A 22,948-nucleotide genomic window follows, 5' to 3' on the forward strand; every position below is an offset into this window, starting at 1 on the left:
GCGAGCCGCGGTGTGATTTCGGTTATATAGCAGCTGTAAAAATAACCCCTTTGAAATCTATCTCAAAGCGCGGTTTGATATCTTGGAACGCGCATTAGGGTTCTTGTGTTGAGTTAGTGACATTCTTCCAAACCGGCGGGCGATTTGTGGTTCTCCCGCGTTATTTTGACAGTGTTTTATCAGGTATGACTGTAATTGCCATAATGGCGGGTAATCGCAATCCGTCTGAAAGGGAAGCAACGTGTTCTGGACAGGCTTTCGAGCGTGCGTTACGCAAACGTGACACGCGAGGGAATTCCTCGCACACGTGACGTTCCAGGGTTTTAAATCATCCGTCTACCACTTCCAATGAACAGGGGGAAATAACTACATCAGTATTGTTGTCTACAGAGAGTTCTGTGTCTTTCATGTTCACCATATTGTCGTTGTCGGGTGGAAACCTCGTATGTCCAAAACCGTTTGTTTTGTATTTATAATTTTTAAAATGATTTAAACTAGTGAAAAAAGCCGATCTACAAGCACACAACGCCTCGCACCGCGAGGCGTTGTGTGCTTGTAGATCTGCTGTTTTCACTACTTTTGTACGGCGCATGAAGAGCCTTGTGTGTGATGAAGCAGGGCTTTACTTTGCGAAAAAACGTACAAATTTGAAACTTGGAGATACGAGGTTTCTGCCCGACAGTGACGATATGTGTGTGTGGGGGTGATTAACACAAGCATCAGGAAACGCGTCCTAATTTACAAGGCGAAGCTGGATTTACAGACATGTGTCTATCTGCCAAACTGTACTGTCTGTTCACGTCTGCCAAGAGCTAAAGAGGTCTTGCCGCATGCTGCCTTTTGGAGTGCGTTGTTCCCCTGCACTAGGGCACGATTTCTGTGCACACGCATGCACGCGTGTGTCTCTGTGACACGTGTGTCTGCACTGCACACATACCTGGAGTCTTTCCCACCACGTTTGGCGAATGATGTCCCTTCGCTCTGGGACCAGCTTGTACTGGATTACCTCCTCCAGCTCGGATAGCATCTGGCACGATACCATGGCCTGGGAAAACACACACACACGCACACACACACACACACACACACACGCGCACACGCACACACACGCACACACACGCGCACACACACACACACACACACACACACACACACACACACACACGCACACACACACACACACACACACGCACACACACACACACGCACACACACACACACACACGCACACACGCACACACACACACACACGCACACACGCTTAATTGGGCAATATATCTATTATCTAAGACCTCATGTTGGATTTTAACCTTTCAACAGTCCAAATGGGATTGTTAATTTCATTGCTCCGTGAGGCGCTGTTCTCAGCGTTTATATGGAATCCTTGAGGCTGACCTGGTGTTACTCTGGTACATCTGGTAAATCTGGTGTGCACAAAATGTGTGCAACATGACCTTCGTGTGTCAAAAATCCATGGCCTGTGCCCCATCTGGGACCGTATGGGTTCTGTACTGTACATTGGCCATTCAGAGTCTACAGTAAATGTCTGCTGTCTGCTGTGGTGGATTTGCGATGTCTGAAGTCGGTGCCACAGAGTTTGAGGATTCAAATGTGCGCCGAAGATAGCTGATCTAACGAGATCATAGCGTGCCGCAACCGTGGCGCGCTGTGAGCCAGTAGACCGTCTATTTTTGGCACACGACACGCATTGTACATGAAAGCATAAATCAAGTTTAATGCGTGGTGGTTGATTTGCATTATCTGGTGACGGCGCTGCAGAGTTTGAACATCCGAATTCACCGCGTAACGATCGTTTTGTTGTTGGACGCATGCCCTCCCGTACAGGACTGTGGAGAATGAGCTGGTTGACTGATATATGGATGTGAATCCTGTGTGTGTGTGGTCTTAGGGCAGTGGTCTTCAACAGGGGTTCCGGGACCCCTTGGGGGTCCTCAGAGTTACTACTGGGGGACCTCCAAATCTTTGTGTGATAGGATCATGTTTTATACATTAACCACTTGAACCCTAGCATCCCTATTCTGAGTGGAACATTACCCAGTAAGCCTGTGGATCGGCTATTTTTGGCAAAGAAGAGCAGACTAAAGTATTTGATGGTTCAAGTGGTTAAATGTCTGAAAATACACATTACTCCAACATGATGACAGTGCTTTCAAACAAGTTTAAGCTGTCTACGAAATCTATGAAAATCTTTCTTCTGCAACACCATTTTATACAATATGTAGTGGGGGTCCCTGCTTCATCTCTCTCTCAGCTAAGGGGTCCCTGGCCTGAAAACGTTGAAGTGTTGCATGACTGCATTGACTAGCAGTGACTGTTATGTGCACTCTTTTGTTTGGCACTGTTTGTTAAGTTATGCTTTGAGTGTAGCTTTTGTGTGTGTGTGACGTGACACTTATGAGCGTTGAATGTTTCGTGGTCACTTTATGTATATATTCTTCTTCTTCTTTTTTTGCAATAGCTTTCGACACTTTGTTTTATTTATCTTTTTTTTGTGCTTGCTCTTTGGACTGTACACTACAGTACTCTTTTTCTTGTTCTTACTTCTCTGTAACTTGTAACCTTAACTGCTGTGCTGCCTCTGGGCAACTGAATTTCCCCTGTGGGATAATAAAGGTATCTACCTATCTATCTATCTAAGTAAAAAGCCCGTCTTAGGGGAAGGAGGGGCTGTGGGTTCTTACTCCATAAGCTCGACTGTAGCTCTCTCCAGCCATAGCCGTCAGCTCAGCATCCAGCAGGTCCCTGGCTTTGTCGATGCACTGCGAAACAAAAAGCAGGGTCAGACATTTCACCCTCTGCATGTTTTTCTGCTGAAATCATTTTTAACCCATTTAGGCCTAGACTTATTGAACTTATTGAACGTATTGAAATAGCAGATATACGAGCTTGTAGATCTGCTATTTTTGAAAAAAGTCGTGAAGATTTGTGCAAATCTTTGAATATATGTATTTTCAAAGCGAACGTTTGTAACTCAAATTTAGCTCCTGGGTGGTCCCTGGAACTAAATATTTTGAGATGGGGGTCCTTGGCCAAATACATATCATTTTGGGGGTCCTTCACATGAAAAGGTTTGAGAACCACTCACATAGTAGTCTCTCAAGAACAGACTAACTGAGCTCCAGTTAAGTGAAAAGGACCTTTTCTTTGACGATGGCTGGCCAGATTGCTGACATAGAAACATAGGTTTTTCAAAAAATCTTAGAAGGATCCAAAAGACACTTATAGAATCGGGTCAAAATTCAAATTTTCAAGATTTTTCAAAAATAGCAGATCTACAAGCTCGCAGCGCGGCACTCGGTGCCGCGCTGTGAGCTTGTATATCTGCTATTTTTCACTAGTTAAAGCATAAAACAATGATACACAATAGTGTACCCGTTCTGAATGGGTTAATTTCCTAGTCCAGGTTCATATCCTGTCATTAAGCAATACTCTCTGGCCCAACTACTGGCGAGAAATTAAGCCAATTCTCCAACGTTTTCCGTGACATTTTGAATGTAATACCACACCGACCCAAACACACACGTGAAGAGTGACGCACACAGCGTGAACTTAGAACACCCACCTTCCCGAAACATCGTGTTTTCTGTTTGGTTAAAGAGTTTCTTGAAACTTACCATTGACAACCCTGGAAGTTTCTCGTACAGTTCATCAAAACGATGCTGCATCACAAAGCATTGATATAGAGATTTACTATCCCACACCCACATGTTCTGAAATGAACCTTAAAGCCATTGCATGTTTAGCTCTCACAAAAGCAAATGACACTGATCATCCCCTAAATCGTCACTTCAGACTTGGGTAATCTGGACGAAGATACAGAACTTTGAAATGTCTAAAAGTTTTAGTTGGAGTTTAGTGCAGCCATTGCACTAAACAAACTGCCTCGCTGACATGATGGTTCTGTTTATACCGGGGACTTCATGTCCTGTGTTGGTGTTGTTGTTTTGTGCTATATATTTATGTGTTCTTTCTGTTGGAGCAGACTGTGAAGGTGAATATCAATCAGGCGACAAAAAGACTTTTAGTATTTTTATGGTTTTCAGATTACCACTCACAGAAAACTGATTTCACAGAGTGCACTCAAACGAATGGGGCATTCTGATATGCACGCATATTATGTCCATGTGGAGAAGAGTCAGTAGAACGCACACTGGTACCGAGAAATCTGCATTGGAACCGTTTCAGATATTCAGAATCAATATGTAGCATATTGAAAAATGTCTAATTATAACAATACTAAACCTCATTGATGCCTACATAGTGAGTAGCCTATACACAGTGGTTAATATAACAACATACACTCCACTACATCACTGGATTGACTGTACTACGTTCCATGTTCTTTCCCCATGTCCTGTCAAATCTCCACTGTACAATCAACAAAGGCAGAAATCCCACCAAATATCTTAAACAATGTAATAAAATGTTGAGCCCTGATGAGTTATAATGTTAAATATTGCCTCTTGCCATAGTGATACAGGTGTTTGTGTGTGAGTGCAGGACTGCAGGGGCGTGGAGAGTCAGAGGTCCAGCAATGCTAAATGAGGGCAAAGAGGTCGTATAAGGCTCCTTCAAGAACAGAAAAATACTTGACATTTACATTTATTGATCCTGTCATGTTATGATGGTTGATGGTTAAACCACACCATGGGATGTGTGTAATGGGTCTTTAATGCGTGTATGATGAACTCAAAGTACTCATTTCATACATGACTCTGACAATATAATGCTAAAGACTGTTTATAAGCGTCAGAGCTCTGTGTGACCAGACCTCAGTAGTACTCCACAGTCTGTCCAAGCAAAATGTGGCATTTCCTCAGCAGTGGAAAGAGTAGGTGAACTCCAAACCGCATAGCGCGCCCGGTCCCCGCGGCCAAACCGCCTAAACCGCCCTGAGTCACACCGACCGCAGCCACCTCGGCCGCGACCAGGAGCGTCCGGGCTCGGGCCGAGGTGTCTGGGCACGGAGACAACCCTTTGATCCAGGCATCGCGTCCGCGCGCGCTGCCAAGAGTGACACATTAGAGAGGCCGCTCGTATAGCGCTGGGAGTAAATGGTTTTGATGCGAGGCCGAGTGCCAGCTGTTTTATGAGGGAGAGGCAAAACGGAACAGCCGAGGACAGCGGCGAGAGAGTTACGCAACCCGAGGTCGAGGAAGTCGTGCGCATCGTCACACGAGGCTGCCCTTCTTTTGGACACATTTGATAAGGCATTCGTAGAGGCGGGTCCGGGTGAGGAGGGGGTACAGTAAGTACTTTTCAAAGAGAGAGAAAACAAAACAGGACTGGTTATTATAACAAGACTGGCGGACAGATAGACGGAGAGAAACACCCTAGAAGACAACGGAACGCAGCGGGGATGATGATACGGAGGAAAGCCCCCTGACATTGTGTTGTGTGTGTGTGACGGGGTGTGTGTGTGTGTGTGTGTGTGTGTGTGTGTGTGTGTGTGTGTGTGTGTGGGGGGGGGGGGGGGGGGGGGGTCTGTAATTGGGGACTGCTGTCGGGGGGCAGTCGGAGGCAGGAACACGCAGCTGTTTCAGCCTCCCTCCCAGCAATTACTTTCTTGCCGAGGGGAGGGGGGGGGGGGGGGAGGAGAGGAGAGTGATGGCGTGCCAAAACACCTCGACAGACGCGCACAACAAGGAGGGGGGGGGGGGGGGTCGTCGGGAAGAGGTGACAATGAGGCTTGTTTCTTTTACGGCCTGGAGCCAGTTACAGCTCTGTTGACTTTAGGGCTTACAGCTCCGGGGGCCTCGGCTAGAAAATGTGCAGTCCAGACGACTCCTGATAAATGCAGTGTCTGAGGCCGCCGTGTTCAACGTCGAGGACAAACAAATAAGAGAAGCCATCTCCGTTCCTCTTACCTGTAGCGCTTCCCCGTGCTCGTGCTCTCATTGTTAACAATGCTGCAACATTACACTGTGCCACGGAATGCCTCCACGTTAACGGATAGTACCGAATCACACAAAATAAATAAGCAATTCAAAGGACCAAAACATGGATGAAGACCTACGGTATCCGTTTTGTGTTAACCACTTTCAACCTGGCACCAATGTTTTGTCATTACAGCTGAACACAACCAAGAATTTCCAACAAATAGCGAGAATACCAGATCTACAAGCTCGCGCTTGTAGATCTATAATCATCAATCTTGGCATAGTTGGCATAGTGCCGTAAGCACCACTGTTGTGTCTACGCTTGATCGCCGGAATGGTCCAATCACGGGGAGATTTACAACGCCGGACTAGTGTTGCTACAACCTCTCAGACGGATGGATGCACGCTCCCTGAGTCCCAGAGCACGCGTTGCGGCTTGTCGGGAAGCAGGGTGGGGGCAGGGGGGGGGGGGGCTGCGAGGGGTGGCGGGGGGCACGGATTCTCAAAGGACTTAAGAGTGAGGATTACCAACCTGATCCGCAAGACTAATCTGAGCTCATGTTTGACATTCAAGCCTTCGCCCCCCCTCTCTCTCTCTCTCTCTCTCTCACTCCACATCTGCTTCTCGTTCGCTCTCTCCTCCGGTCGCCGCTAACCGGACCCGCCGTCGGGAAAAAAAAATATCTTAAATGACAACGGGGATGGCGCGGCCCCCACCTGGATGCGATTGTGATCACGGTGAAAGAGTTAACTGGGCGGATGAACCCAGAGGAGACTCGCTGGCACCCAGCCTGGTCTCCAGGGACCGTGATCTCATCAACCCTCCTCGAGATGAGGAAAACACCACCGGCGACCACCACCACACTTTGTTGATGCTGGGCTGTGTGTGTGTGTGTGTGTGTGTGTGTGTGTGTGTGTGTGTGTGTGTGTGTGCACTGTGCACGTGGGGTAACAGGCTGCACAGCGAGGATGATTTATGACGGAGCGAGTTATGTAACATTTCCACGCCGGGGAAGTACCACAGTGTAGAGGCAAATAAAATAAAAAAACTAGTCGAATTTTATTCGTCTTAATGAAAGCTCTCATTTGGGAAGGGAGAAGTGAGCTTGATTATGTCTGGGCCGGCGACAAGGCTGTTTTTCTTTCTTTTCTGTTTTCCTGTTTAACGTAATTCCTTCACCGTGTTCTTTTCCACACGGTTTTTAATGGCCCGGTGTAAACTTTTCACACCTTCGTAAAGTCTTAACGCGACTGGTGGCGGGGGAGTGTGGGAGGCTGGTCGAGTGATCCCATATGGCCGTGTCTTTATGGGACGTTTTCTAAAAATACATCAGAGTACACCTCTAATGTACACATACTGTAAAACGAGGGGGCAGAGGCGTGGTGGCGTCACTCACCTGCTGGGCCAATGAGAAGAGGTCCTGATGCAGTGCCAGCACGGCCCTGTAGAAGGCGCCGTCGTGCGTGTCCCTGGGGATCATGCAGGTGTACTCCTCCATGCTGTCCCAGTGTCCTGGAGGAAAAAACACATTCAAATTCAGCTGCTTCTAATGCCTCATTTATACTTGGTTGCGCGCCGTGTCATGCATGGGAAATCTGCTATTTTTGGTGTGCAACACTGGCTCGTAACAAAATATATACAGTATCACACACTTAAATCTTTTACCGCTTCGGACGTTCCCGTTCGCCCCAATTTTGACCCCATCTCGTTGCCAATACGAACGCTCGTTATTTTACCTTGTCTGATGACTGTAAGCTGATGAGGGGTCGCGCGGGTGTGTACAGTAAAAACATCTCCCGTAATGCTGCTTTCAAATCTCCACCACGCGTAAACATCAATGATGTCCAATTCACTTCCTGGCTGTTCTCTGTGGACCTGATCTAGATTATGCATTTCTATGCTCTGAACGACGGCAAGCGGAGCGGCCCAATTCACACCCATTCTTTGCTTAAGGCTGCCCTCTGCCGCCAGCTTAGCTAAAGTACACATATAATAAATAAAAATAAATGGAAATAATGAATAGATCTTTTTCTATAACATTGCAAAGGTAAGCTGCTTTTTGCTGGCACCAGCCCCGATAAATAAATAATAAATCTGGCAGTAGAACTGTTAATAGCGCTTTTCAACTGTATGATATTGGCTCAAATAATCTCGACACCACTGTCCCGAAAATGGTATGTTTTTGGGATCACCTCTGTCGAGGTTCCATGCGATCTGAGGTGATAGCAAAAGTTGCTGTGAAAACACAGCAGACTACTGATTGCTCAGAGAGAATCGTCACCAGAATCATCACTGCGTCCTTGTATCATCATTGCACAAGGCTATACGACTACGTACATGGGACATCTTTCACAAATCTACAATCCACCATTCATAAATAGCCAAGCTATCGCAGCTGCACAATTTCACAGTGTGGTTCTGTAGGAGGCGAGCAGTCTAGACATCGGCCTGTCTGTCTGCGTGTCCAGGGCTAAGTTGACAAACCGCTGGCCAGATCAGCGCCAAATCTCTTGTGCAAAGCACCTGGTACCTAAAGAGAGTAGAGTCGAGTTTGGAGTACAGTGGAAAAGCGGGTTGACAGAATCGTCTACATATCTGAAGGATGACACAATTTACAGTAGTAGGCCTTCAGATGATGCTCTAATCCAGGGTGAAATGCAACCGAAGCAAATTTTTACTTTTCTTAGTATAACAAGTAACTAACAACATTAAAATACGAGTGGCTGAACGGTGAGTGTCAGTATAAGGACAGGGTCAAGAGCTAAGCTTATAATTCCTTTTATTTTTTACCTGAGTGGGTGCTGAGGAAGATCTGGGGAAGCGGATTCAGGAGGGAGACGTTTTTTAACAATGGCCGTCTCTATTTCTTAACCCATTTAGGCCTAGAATTATTGAATGCTTTAACCAGTGAAAAATAGCAGATATACAAGCTCACAGCGCAGCACCGAGTGCCGCGCTGCGAGCTTGTAGATCTGCTATTTTTGAAAAAGTCGTGAAAATGTGTGCAGATCTTTGAATATATGTATTTTCAAAGCGAACGTTTGTAACTCAAATTATGCTTCTGGGTGGTCCCTGGAACTAAATATTTTGAGATTGGGGTCCGTGGCCAAATACATATCATTTTGGGGGTCCTTCACATGAAAAGGTTTGAGAACCACTGACATAGTAGTCTATCAAGAACAAACTAACTGAGCTCCAGTTAAGTGAAACAGACCTTTTCTTTGACGATGGCTGGCCAGATTGCTGACATAGAAACATAGGTTTTTCCAAAAATCTTAGAAGGATTCAAAAGACATTTTTCAATAGTTAAAGCATAACATAATGACACACAATATAGTGTACCCGTTCTGAATGAGTTAAAGCCACATCAGAGCGAGCAAAGAATAAAATTAAATATAACCGCCATAATATTTAGTTTCCCTCTAAAGGAGGCTCTGGAGCACACTCTCAATGTCTCACGCTGTGTGTTTGGAGGTTTACAGTTCACGTTGTAGGGCCACGAAGCCGCAAGGCCACAGGGGGGGTTTGGATCCGCAGTAAAAAGTGTTGGCACACACAGGTCAGTTTGGACGGGGGTGGGCGGGTGTTTTTCTCCACCACTGCACGTTATGATATGTCGATGTTCTGAGTCAATGCCATTCCCATCTGGATATAAGGACCGGGGGCAGGGGTCTGGGGTGTGGGGGATTCTTTTTCATTAGTGCTTTGGCTCTAGCTGTACCGAGTCCTCCAGAGTAGGGATGGTGGGACGATATGAACATTTCATATCACGATTATTGTGACAAAAGAAGTCGCGGTTTACGATATTATCGCGATAATCCAAATCCATTATCCTGGGGCGGAACATTTGCCAAAAAATAGCAGATCTACAAGCTCTGCCAAAAATTAGCAGATCTACAAGCTTTTGGCGAAGACATTTGATACAGTGTGAAAAAAAGACTATTTCAAGTATATATAAAGTACCTTTTACCAATTATAGAGGGTTTAAGTGGTACCAGATATGCAGCCTGGCAAATAAAAGGTGAATTGATCCCAGTGCATGACGGGGGACAATATCACGATAAATTAAATCTCCACGCTACGATTATCGCGAGTGTTTTTTATCACGATAAACGATAATATCGCTTATCGTCCCATCCCTAGTCCAAAGACAGAGAGAGAGAGAGGGGGAGAGAGAGAGGATGTATTGAATGCTCTCGTCAGACGTCCCCTGCTTTTCGTGCTACTACACACTCAAACTGAGTGTTAATTTAACCCTGAGAGCATTAAAAACTGACCTTGACAGTTGCCTTAGCCCCACTATTTGTTTCATTGTGTTTATTACAGTGTTTTATTGCTTTTATTTTATTGCGTATTTTATGTACTGTTTTATTGATGGTGCCATTTTCCATGATCCTTTTCTTTTGTAATTATTCCAGAGATTTCTGCCTTTTCTTCCCGATCGAGGGCATTTCTCTTGAGTTTTTTCCCCGCCCGACTGAGGGTCAAAAAGGGCAAGGAGTTTTGTTTTGTTTCCTTTGTTAGATGCGGGCCTGTAAAGGCCTTTGAGACTGGAGCGGTGATTAATGGCTGTACTTGACTTGACTTGCGGTGTACTTTGTGGTATTTGGTAGTACAATGCAGCAATTACTGTCTAGGACCCCTCTCTGGAGAACACTTTTGAGTACTTTGTAGTGGTTAAAAGTAACTGTTTTTTTTATTTGTTCATCGATGAAACCAAAATATGTCCGCTTATATTGTGAGTGTGTTAAAAGCTCCCGCGGGAGCACTTTGAGCCTTTACCTAGACCCCAGGCTGCGGCGGCAGCCATGCGCGCCATCTTGGCCTGAGTCTCCTCACTGACCAGCGTCCACTCCTCGCAGCACTGCTGGTGCAGCTGGCCCCTGGGGACAGACACACACACACAAAACAAAAGCATCCGGTTGACAAAACAGCGCATTCTGAAGCAACAGCCTCCCCACAGAAAACAACAGAGGGACGGATGGGTGGGAGAGTGTTCCCGCGTCAATCAAAGCAGCGGAGGTTCTTTGAAGATCATTAAGGCGAGGAAATTAATAGTGTCCATTTTTGCAAAGAGCCATTTGATCAGCTGGCCCCCCGAGCTTGGCCCGGCCGCATTGGCAGGGGATGAGAGGGAAGGGGTGACCGACAGCTAAACAAAAGAGAGGCTCCGCCCCCGGCGAGAATCTGGTTTCTATTACGTCAACCATTATCTATTCATTCATTCATTCTTTTTTATTTATTTTTATGTGCTGGATGTTTTAAAGCTGCGCAGCGGCCTGCAACACAGCTCTGACCACTATCGAATATCCCAGTAAACGGTTTGATGTTCCTGTCGGGGTCATCTGACAAAAGTCTAATTCCACATTAACAACAATCAGTGCTGCATCTCGCTTCACTCCGGGAGAAACATGTGGTTCCCACCAAAGACGATGAACAGGTTAGTTATGAGAGAATGAGAGAAATGCATAGAGAGAGAGTTATATACAGGTTTAGAAAGGCAAATCATTTCCCCAGCTGCCTGGCTAGTGTGCAGTATCGTATATTAGACGTACAAGAACAAAAGGCCCCAGTGCACTGGCTCTGTGCGTGCCTTTATGTGGGCTAACACAGCAGGTCCAGCGGAAAAGAGCTGCGTCTATCATTTGATTCAGCAGACCATTACTCAAATCTTTGGAATCTCACTTGAAATAATCCTAAAATAAATAAGGAGTGATTGAAGAGAAATATTGCCATTTTTACATTGAAAACGAGTGAACTCTAACACCTCATTCAGGATGTGGCCAAACAAAATGAAAGCAAATCTTTATTAGTGGATTTCACTCTAGACTGGAACACCAACAGAGACTTGGATAAAAGGTTGAAATCCACACACTTTGTTTAACCACATTATTCCTGGTGTCCCTATTTTGCGAAAAACATTACAGATTGTTTCTGTAAAAATGTAATAATAATAATAATAATAATAGCAGATCTACAAGATCACTACGCGTTGTGACGTATTGAGCTTGCAGATTGGCTATTTTCAAACAGCTGAAGTAGGGCTTATGTGCTTAATCCTGCCTCGAGAGGAACTGATCTTTCCCAGATCCATTTTTGCCTTTGGTTGATCAACTTGGATTCACTAAAACCTCACAAAATGTTCGTGAGACATTCAAATGTCTGCAACTGGCTTTAATCTATGGTCGTATTTAGTTTGCCAACATCATTCTATTCAGGTTTATTTGATGCAATGCAATGATTCAGTAACCAATGGTAAAATTCCAACTCATTTTGCAAAAACTAAAATCAAGCTAAATTATGCATCATAATTAGAGATGTTACCAATCAATCGGCAATGGATCGGATTGGGCCGATCAAAGCATGATCGGCGATAATCGGTGGTTTAGATCAAAAGGTAAATTCACCGATCCGATCGGATCGGTGCATCTGATCAACCAGCCGTTCAGTATGCCCACTTGAGGCCATTTTGGGGTATTGATTTCCACAGTGCTGAAGGAATAATTAGTTACTGCTATGATAATAAATACATAGTAATGCTGGTAAATAACTATAAGGCAAATATATAAATGAATTCATGAGTGAATGAATGAAATAAAGTTAGAAAATATACATTAACATTTAGAAAATATAAATAATAACTTGATCGGATCGGTGATTGATCGGGATCGGGTGATCAAACTTTTGTGATCGGTTCCAAAAAACCTGATCAGACCATCCCTAATAAGTTGATACTTTTGGAATATGAAAGATTTGCCTAAGATTTGTTTTTCTTTTCAGTGAAATGCTTCTAGGGGACTTCATTATTGCAATTATCACGTACAAATAATGTAAAGAGAAAAGTGTAGTGCCTCAAGAAAGCAGGATACCAGGCAAACAATGAACCTAGCATCTGTCTAATATTAGCAATAATAGAATCTGTCTAAAAAATTAATACAATTAAAATAAAATGTACATTTTGTTCTTTCAGAACTCCGTACACAACACACACTTCAAAGATCTGCCCACACAGTTGGTGAATGTGCTCATGACTTCTGGCAACGTTGTCTGGCATCTCTGGTCTGAAACTCTGAAACAGACAGTCTGAAAATAATAATGCTGCTGGAGGCCAGGGACATGTTGTCTGCTCTTCGCTGTCATGCAAGCCTTCTTCTAAACTTAGTTTCAAGCTAGCAAACTTTTTTTAAATTAGATTTCAAGCTTTTAAACTCAGCTGAAATTAGTTTAAACCCCATTTAGGCCTAGAATTATTGAATGCTTTAACCAGTGAAAAATAGCAGATATACAAGCTCACAGCGCGGCACTCGGTGCCGCGCTGTGAGCTTGTAGATCTGCTATTTTTTGAAAAAGTCGTGAAAATGTGTGCAAATGTGTGTATTTTCAAAGCGAACGTTTGTAACTCAAATTTTGCGTCTGGGTTGTCCCTGGAACTAAATATTTTGAGATGGGGGTCCGTGGCCAAATAAATATCATTGTGGGGGTCCTTCACATGAAAAGGTTTGAGAACCACTGACATAGTAGTCTCTCAAGAACAGACTAACTGAGCTCCATTTAAGTGAAAATGACCTTTTCTTTGACGATGGCTTGCCAGATTGCTGACACAGAAACATAGGTATTTCCAAAAAACCTTAGAAGGATTCAAAAGACACTTATAGAATCGGGTCAAAATTCTTATTTTCGTGATTTCTCAAAAATAGCAGATCTACAAGCTTGCAGCGCACTTGGTGCCGCGCTGTGAGCTTGTATATCTGCTATCTTTCAATATTTAAAGCATAAAATAATGATACACAATAATGTGTACCCTTTCTAAATGGGTTAAACCTTTCAACACTCTTCCCCCCCCTCCAGTTTTGAAATATGGCATATTTATCCCCAAATTTACTCCATTCCTTTGGGGCTTCGTGTACATATACAGTAGGAACGTTCAGAAATTGTCACAGACGTTTCAGCACAAAAAGGCCTCTTAAAGTCTGAGTTTAGACTGGCGCTAAACATCCCGCTACACTTTGACAAGCTGTCTCATCTCATGGTTTCGTACAAACAGAGGAACTGTACAAAACCTCTTTACCTTAGCTGGAAACAATGTGTTCCCACAAGACTGTTCACATTTGACTCTTGGCAAGGTCAATAAGTTATGTCAATCCCACCCCACTTGAATCATTTTCTCTCTTAAAATGAATCGCAGGAGTGTATACAAAAATGGCACAGGCGCCCAGACTAGTGTTACATAAGCAATCAGTGGCTGTTTAGCATCCAGATCTGAGTCCATCCACATATTTTGAGCCTTCAGACATTGTATGACTTTTGTTTACCCGTACAAAAGAACACTCTACTCCCAGAAGGTAATTTCTCATGTGTTCCCTATTGTATAGCATGGAATCACCCGAGAATGTAGAGGAAATGGAAGGTGGTGGTCGTGGTGGACGGTGGTTTTGGCGCTATCCTCGTGGTTGAGGTTTTACAGAGTTTTGGCGTTGGGGAGCTTGATGCTGTTCTGGTACTCTCTGTTCTCTCGTGCTTCCCGGTAATTCCACATTGATCATCTTACAGGAAGCGTTTTCATTGGCTTTTTGCTCAGTCATCAACAAATAGGCCTGATTGTCAAGTCTCAATTGGAGAACTGGGGGCCACCTACACAAAGAAATATGCATGGGTCTGCAGCACTCCAAGCGAACCATCAGTCTCACTCACCATTAGAGCGGTGATTCTCAACCTTTTACAGTACATTTCAAGGAGCCCCAGAGTTTGATATCCATTAATCCACCGATCCCCATTAAAGAGGCGGTGCCATAGTTTTGTACTTTTTCTAGTTTTCATGTGTCTAGGAGGTTGACAGTACTTCATTAGACCCCCTGGTGTGGTTGATATGAGCAATAATGTATTGCCTTTCTATTTGGGTTTTAGCTGTAGGCTGCCACCTTGTGGGGTCAAACGTGCCGGTCCAAAAACACAGATACTTATTACATCACAGAATCAACCCCTCCCCTAATTACCATTCACCCTACATACGTGGGTGTGGCTAACTTCAGCTGGGTCACCACCTACCATGACAACCACGCATACCAATGAACTGGTGGGTGTGGCCACATAAAAACATAATTTTTACTCTTTCTGTACACTTTTTTGGAAAAGATCTTCCTCCTAGTATAATCATAAAAGTAGATAATCATGTTTTATAGAGGGGAAAAATCATGGCACCCCATCTTTAACCCTTTCCAAGCCACGGGGAGCCCCTTAATATTAAAACCGTACTATATCGGACTTCCTAGGGGGGGAGGGGCAGCCAATCGTCTTTTCCCGTACTTTCCCGTATTTACCGAAATAAATGATTTTCATCCGAAAATCGGCGATCGTCTAACCTTCCCTAGTCACCACTCGTGCATTGATAGCTCATGGCTGGTCTGACATGAAGCAGAAGTGATGTCATGGCCCTTTCCTTCTCCAAGGCACCTTCCCCCATTCGGTTACTGTCTGTACACGAGTGCTTCTACTGCAGCCGTGCTGGTGGCTATGCTAGCGATACTTTTCAGTTCTACTCTTGAGTCACACGTGGATTATTTGAGGGGACATTTACGTGAACGGATCGCGCACGCGAAACGCACAGGGACATGATGCGTCAGCCGAATCTCCCACTCTAAGCCAATGCAGATTGAGAATTTCACTGGGAAGTGGGAACTGGGGTGAGTAAAACAACGGGGGATCGCGGAATGGTAATGGGGGATGAAGACCACGTGATATAGCGCTGGATGTCTGGTAAAATGAATGCGGTTCAGATCATAATATAATAATAGAAATTTCACGGCTAATCTACCAACAACCATTCTATTTCGGACGGCAAAGTGTTAAGCTTTTATATCTGGGACGCCAATCTACTGTTAATTCCTCCATGTTAATTTAACTCAGAGTGTACAAATGAAGCTTTAGCGTTAGTTTATGCAGCAGGACACAAGAGTCTCGCCCGCCTCAGCTGTATTCAGCAGTTAGTCAGCTCCTTTTCCTATTCCTCATTCACGGCTCTACTGGTCATTACGTCACACTGCCATACTCCAATCAGAGCTCACGCTCTGTAAGTGAGCCTTCTTTAAATACGGCTTGCATTCACTATAGCTCAGCTTGTCTTGGATCTGAAGCTTCGGATCAGCTGCTGCATAGCTGCCCCCTCCACCCCAGCCTCCACCTTTTGATCAGAGGCTGGCACAGGCTCAAATACTTGTAATTTATGCCTGCTGATTCAAGCTAATATGTCAATATATTGCTATTGTAATGCATCTATTGCATCCCTATGGGGGTTTTGCTTAACGTTCCCTGTTTTAGCTTAGCAAGCCGCTTGGACAAAATTCAGGGAACATCTCCGAAAGCGGAGCCCTTTAACGCCATGTTTAACTGTATTCCATTTGTTGCAATACTGTAAATGGTTAATCTACTTTGACGTTAGTTTTCCTGACTAAAACGGAACCATAAGGGTCCATTTGGAGCCTTCTGGTTGGACCTTGGGGAAATCTAGCTGTCCTAATCCTTGTGGTTTCCAGACTATATGACTGTCTGTCTTATCACGAAAACACACATTTGAAATGATGTGAAACCATGTGCGAGACAGGATGCAATAGAATTATCTGTGTACACGCACCTGCACACACACACACACACACACACACACACACACACACACACACACACACACACACACACACACACACACACACACACACACACACACACACACACACACACACACACACACACACACACACACACAGAACACTATAGATTCGAACCAGTGGTAAAGGAGTGGTAGAGACATTCCGTTCCTTTGTCTTGCGCAAATATCACTCTGCATGATTACTGCTCTATTTAAAATAATTTGTCCCTCTTCATTTGAGTTAGTCAGACTATGTGGGTCGGCGATAATGATTTGTGCAACTTTTAATCAATGAACCGAGTCCAAGTGGAGACGGAGGGGAGATGGAGTCATTTCCTCAGCCGGTCATGGTGATTAAATTATTATTCAAAAGGTATTCTAATCAAGACAAACATAGGCTACTTCCTTTGGTAATTTAAGTAATTATCCCCTCACGGACCGTGAGGGGATAACCGTGCAGCCAACCGTGACACTCAGGGAGGCATCTCCTAGTGCTGGAATAGCGTTCGGCTTGTGTCCCAATTTCAGATTTATTTAATAATTTAATTTTTCAGATCAGGGATTTGCCTACGAGCGACAGAACAGGTCTGTGACAGGAGGATTGGGGCTAAAGTAATTTAGTGTGAACCCGGCATAAAAACGTACCATTCTCCCAGTGCTTCTAAGCAGCGCATACGACCCAGGATCAGCTCAGGGTCCTCCTTGTTCATGTCGATCTTCTTGTCGTACGCCAACAGGGCATCCTCCCACTCGTGTAGCTTCTCATACCAGGTGGCTTGGATTTCCTAGTGAAGAAGACAGTAGGAAAGATTATGCAGTAGGAGTGTTTCATAACGGATCATTCCCAAACTGTTAATGAGTTATAAACTATGTTATTACTATAGTAATATACTATATCTAGTTCCAACCGTGCTTTGTGATTGGCCAAGAGCCATTTGAAGCCGTGCCAATATCCACAATAATAACCAGTAAGATGGGTGCGGGGTCGCGCTGAAAAAACAAGAGACTGACATAATATGTCCATATATGGACATATTGATGACATCAAGGATCTCCATATATGGGCATAAAAGGGACAAGGACAGAATTCATTTGCAAGTGTGGTTGCCGTGACGCAAGTCACAATTGCAAATTATTTTTGGGGGTTTTAAACCCTCTAACCAGTCCTGGAAAACACAAAAATCAATGTCAGAGTCCTCTTCTCTAGTCAGGCAGCTAGTACAACCACCCAGCACCCTCTCTGTACCTACACTCCTACAGTGCAGCTACAACCACGCAGACACCCTGCACCGGACAGTGCTGGGTGTTCTGTAGGTGCTGGTAAAGTTCTGGGTGGCCATAGTAGATGGCTGGTTAGAGAAGAGGGCTCTGGTGTTGTCTTTTCCAGTACTGATGATGCTACTGTATTCATAAGTCATTCATAAGTAGTTTACTAAAAAACGAATAACTATTTAAAATGCAGTTTTACATTCCATTTAGGCCTGACCTAAGTTTTCTGAAAAAATATATTATTAAAAAATACCCTACAAAAACAAATATGTTGCTACATACTGTACATGTACTGTAATACACTAAAATGTGTTCCCGGTCTGAATGGGTTAACCAATTATTAACACACATTTAAAGTCTTTCATAACTCATTCACAGTTTGTGGAAGATCAATTCACTAAAGTGTATTCTAAAGCATTCTAATTACCAGGAATTAAAGCTGCAATCTGTAAATTTCATGTGAGATTCAAACCCTGGTTCCCCAGTGGGAGAGCAAACTTCTAATGTTATTCCCACAGGGAGTCCCTGCTTGGCCAAGGCATATTGTTGTGCTTATGAGATTCGGGCAGTACTACTTTCCTACCAGTAGGTGTCCTACCTGAAACTAGGGTCTACGTTTCTCAATGGATGAGTAAAAGGAGACCACTCCGTGTGTGTGCGCGCACACACACACGCAGACGCACACGCAGACGCAGACGCAGACGCAGACGCACACACACACACACACACACACACACACACACACACACACACACACACACACACACACACACACACACACACACACACACACACACACACACACACACACACACACACACACACGTTGTTTACTTATTTTTTATGGTACAGTACAGCATCTGGGGGGAATTTGTGATGTCCAGTAACAGCAAGAGTAATTTTACAGCTGTGAACAACTACACAATCTGTTCTGAGTTTGCACATTGTATCGAACGACCTTGTGCATTTTGCTCTTCAGGTTGTCAGATGAAAACAAACATTTTGTGCCTTTGTCTTGTTCCAACCTAAAATTATATGTTTTACTTTCATCCATACAGGATGTAACCTACTGTCTACTTGGGCATTTGTGTTACAAGTTTGCAAATCATGTTACAACCTCATACAGTGTATAGCAAAAGATATCTTTATTTTTTAGTCATTTTTACGTTGTCTTTATTTCAGTGTAGAGCAGGGGTTTTCAAAGTGGGTGACGGGGCACCCTGGGGTGCCGTGACGGCTGTCCAGGGGTGCCGCGAGATAATTTGATAATATTTGGAATTTATTTGGACACTTGAAAAAATATTATTTAGTATAATTTTAAACTTGAAGTACAAAGTTATTTTGAATCAGTTCTAACCAAAATGGCTATTATCTTAACGTTTTCCTAATCACTAAAATATCGTCACTGTCGGGCAGAAACCTCGTATCTCCAAGTTTCAAATGTGTATGTCTTTTGGTAAAGCAAAGCCCTGCTTCATCATACAAGACCGTCGCACAAAACTAGTGAAAACAGCCGATCTGCAAACACGTTGTGTGCTTGTAGATCTGCTGTTTTCACTAGTTTAGTACATTTTATAGATGATGAATACAAAACTAACGGTTTTGGACATTTTGTCCACCCGACAACGACGATATGCTATAAATATAAGGTGCTGGGAGTGAAAATTATAATGTGCCTCGGATTAAAGAAAATATTTATGGGGTGCCCTGGGACAAAAAAGTTTGAAAACCCCTGGTGAAGAGAGACAGGAGGCAGAGAGGAGAGACAAGGTCCGGACTCCTTGTGCTCAAAAGGAGCTTACTGTAGAGTCTTATACAGTACTACTGTCTGACTCAGACACTGCTTTATTGACAGTTGTTATCCCCCATACAGAATGGTCACTAAGCTGTCAGGGTGTCCATAAGGATCAACACGTTTCTGCCTTATGTTTCTGTTACTCGCTTGACTGGATTTGTTTTTATGACGGAACCAAGAAATGAGTATGAATGAGTCAGTGTCATAATGAAACTTTTAACAGCTTACTCAAATTACTCCTTGGTAAAAAGGCTTTCAGAATTCCTGCACTGAGTCATTCAGCAGATGCCGAGTTGGGAAGTAAAGAACTCTCCATTTATAAGAAAGTATTCTGCAAACCGGTTCTCATTACGACACTGCACGGCTGACTGGAGATTCCCGCTTCTGAACGCTCTCGTCCCGGTCACTATTCCTTTAGGTGACCGTGGCCAGTGATGCACCGACCGGGCACAACCTGTGTTGACATAGTGATGAGCCTGATTGGAACACCAAACAGAAACGTTCCATTGTAAAGCTCACCTCATAAACAAGATTCCTGGAAGTGCTCTCAGGAGCCACTTTTACTGAATGTTTTCACTTCACCCGTACTTTTTTTTTTAATGGGGGACATAATTGCCGCTTGCCAAGATGGGGGGTAAGGCCATTTCTCACCTGTGAAACAGTCGGCGGGCTAACAACTTGACTCTGGGCCAAAAGTAGCAATTCAATAAAAGCTGCATACTGTTAACAGATCTGTTTGGGTTGTTTCTCAAAACAACTGTCACAGTTCCTCACTTCTCTTTCGCTCTTTTCCTTCCCCACAATCGATCTCATTCATTTGTCGTGTGTGTTTAAGACTTCCTTGCAATTCAAGTTCTTCCTTTGTTCTGGGTGTCATGGTGGCGGTGTTTAGGTAAACACTGTCAGAGGCCCGGGTTCGACTGCCAGCAGAGGTGCCTCCAGTTAAGCCGAGCACTCCAACAAACTAAATTGGCAGGGTTGACGGGCCCTGCAGGAGATGGGGAAGGTAAGTGTGAACCACTGAACACATTAAAAACATCCTTGAACTTCCGTCGGGTGACAAGACGTGGCTGGGTCTGGTCCAGTGTACGAAACCGGTCTGATTTTGTGTGTGGACAGACTGAACCCATAAACGTCATAGTGAGACATGCTGGCAAGTTAAAAGTAGCATACAATAGCAACCGATGGAGATATACACAGACATTACTACATATCCATCTTGTACTGCTTTGGTAATAAGCAATATGACGACGTGATTATGTTTATTTACAGTCGTGCACCAGGCTTGGGAATCAAGATCATGTAGCGCTTCACTGTGGGAGGTTCTGGAGGCAACTCTGCATTTGCGGTAGAGTGTTTGCAGTACAATATGCATGTATTACAGCAGCTTGTGGCTTGTTTGGTCTACCAAAGACAAAAAACTGAACTGAACTACTGTATGCAAAAAGAGCTATCAAAAGTCAAAGGACTGCCACTGGTAACAACAAGGAGGAGATGAGACTGAGTGACGACACACACACACACACACACACACACACACACACACACACACACACACACACACACACACACACACACACACACACACACACACACACACACACACACACACACACACACACACACACACACACACACACACACACACACACACACACACACACACACACACACACACACACACAGCGTACTGTTTACAAAGCATAAATATCAAGAAGAAGGTTTATCTGATCCAGTAATCCAACCTGTTCACCCAAGATACATTAAATGATAAATGAACAAGATTGTCTCTGTCAACGAAGCAGACTGCTGGGAGTAGTCATGTGTCACCTCTTAATTGTTGATGTGTTATCAAAACACGCAACAAATAAATTAGGAAAGCAGGGCTTGAAATTGCGAAAATTTTTGTCTAATAATTACTCAAATCAATTAATCAAAACCGGCAAAAACGGCCAGTCAAGTGAGCCATAACGAGCGCTCCCTGTCACCATGTAAACACACTTGCCATCCCTTCTGAATCTGAACTACAGCAGTAACTCCAGATTTTAATCTACCGGTAATACAGTAGCATGTAGCCTGATAGCGGAGAGAAAGAGAAAATATTTCTCCCCGTGTGAGACTGTGAGAGTCTGTGAAGAGGGCGGGGCTGACCGTCTCTCTCTCTCTCTCTGTGTGTGTGTGTGTGTGTGTGTGTGTGTGTGTGTGTGTGTGTGTGTGTGTGTGTGTGTGTGTGTGTGTGTGTGTGTGTGTGTGTGTGTGTGTGTGTGTGTGTGTGTGTGTGTGCGCGCGTGTGTGTGTGATGTGTGTGTGTGAGAGAGAAAGAGAGAGAGAGAGAGCAAGGCAAAGGTAATAGGAACACACGATTTAAAACACTTTTGAAGTGAGTGGCTCTATGCAATATACTGTAATGGTATACACCCTCACCATTAGCTTGGAAAATTGAAATATATTATCTGAAATAAGCCACGGTTAACAAAAAACAGAAGTTGTGATTGGAATCAGTGGAGGGTTCTCATCTGGAGATGTTTGATACCTTTGTCTCTTTGAAGACATGGATGGATGAGGGACAGAGTGCACTACAGTTATTGCATAAAGCCCCAGAGGTGGCCCTACAATGTATTTGTAAGGCTGCTTTCACCATGTTAAATTGTTGTTTTTTATTCATCTAAAAACATCGATAACATATTGGTGCTCCTTCCATTTTGGTGGGTGTTCCTAAATCTTTTCTGGTGCTCCTAAAACTTTAAACTGGTAGCACCAGTGCTACCAGGTAAAAAAGTTAATTTCGAGCCCTGCGAAAGGCAATTCAATTATGGATTACCTTTTTTTGTACGTTGCAATTCTGGCATCAGAGAGGGAAGCAATCAAGTTGTAACACAGAAGATGATGTAATAGATGTGGAAAGAATTGCCAAGAAGGCAACTACAGCATGTCTTCTATTAGTAAGGGATATTTCATATGTGGACCCTCTTGCTCTATAGAGAACAACAGACTCTGTGAGTAATGACAGTGATGAGTAGCCACTGGAACTTCCCTGAAAAATGTATAAATGTATATAGAATAGACAGGGAAGTAGTCTAAACAGCAAAAGCCATATTGGACTAAAGTTACACGTATAATAAACTTTTCTTTAAGACACATTACTCCACCAGTACGAGCGGCAACATTTAGGGGCTTTCCGCTTGGCAGGAACGAAGTCACACAAAGAGACCCACAGTCAAAGACATTATAAAGTACAGTAAAATGGCTTTACAAACCGTTCACTGTAAGGGTATTATTACTGCAGGGCACTCTGCTTCTATGGAGCGTTAAATGCATTTAACATTTGGGAGCAAACGGCACTG

The 22,948-nt window shown here is 44.0% G+C and overlaps 1 protein-coding gene across 4 annotated transcripts in view; it reads right to left on the minus strand.

Annotated features, from left to right (window-relative positions):
* mtor (mechanistic target of rapamycin kinase) overlaps positions 1 to 22,948 on the minus strand; it is a 161,059-nt gene that overhangs the window by 40,347 nt on the left and 97,764 nt on the right. For all 4 annotated transcript variants that reach the window (XM_080733387.1, XM_080733386.1, XM_080733385.1 and 1 more), the window contains exons 30-34: positions 17,186 to 17,325; positions 10,684 to 10,784; positions 7,298 to 7,413; positions 2,703 to 2,780; positions 938 to 1,045 (exon numbers count right to left, since the gene is read on the minus strand). In XM_080733387.1, the coding sequence (XP_080589513.1) occupies positions 938 to 1,045; positions 2,703 to 2,780; positions 7,298 to 7,413; positions 10,684 to 10,784; positions 17,186 to 17,325 (543 nt within the window). The remainder of the gene's footprint in view (positions 1 to 937; positions 1,046 to 2,702; positions 2,781 to 7,297; positions 7,414 to 10,683; positions 10,785 to 17,185; positions 17,326 to 22,948) is intronic.

The sequence above is a fragment of the Nannobrachium achirus genome (assembly GCF_963921795.1).
Source record: "Nannobrachium achirus genome assembly, chromosome: 9".
In the NCBI taxonomy this organism is placed as follows: Eukaryota; Metazoa; Chordata; class Actinopteri; order Myctophiformes; family Myctophidae; genus Nannobrachium; species Nannobrachium achirus.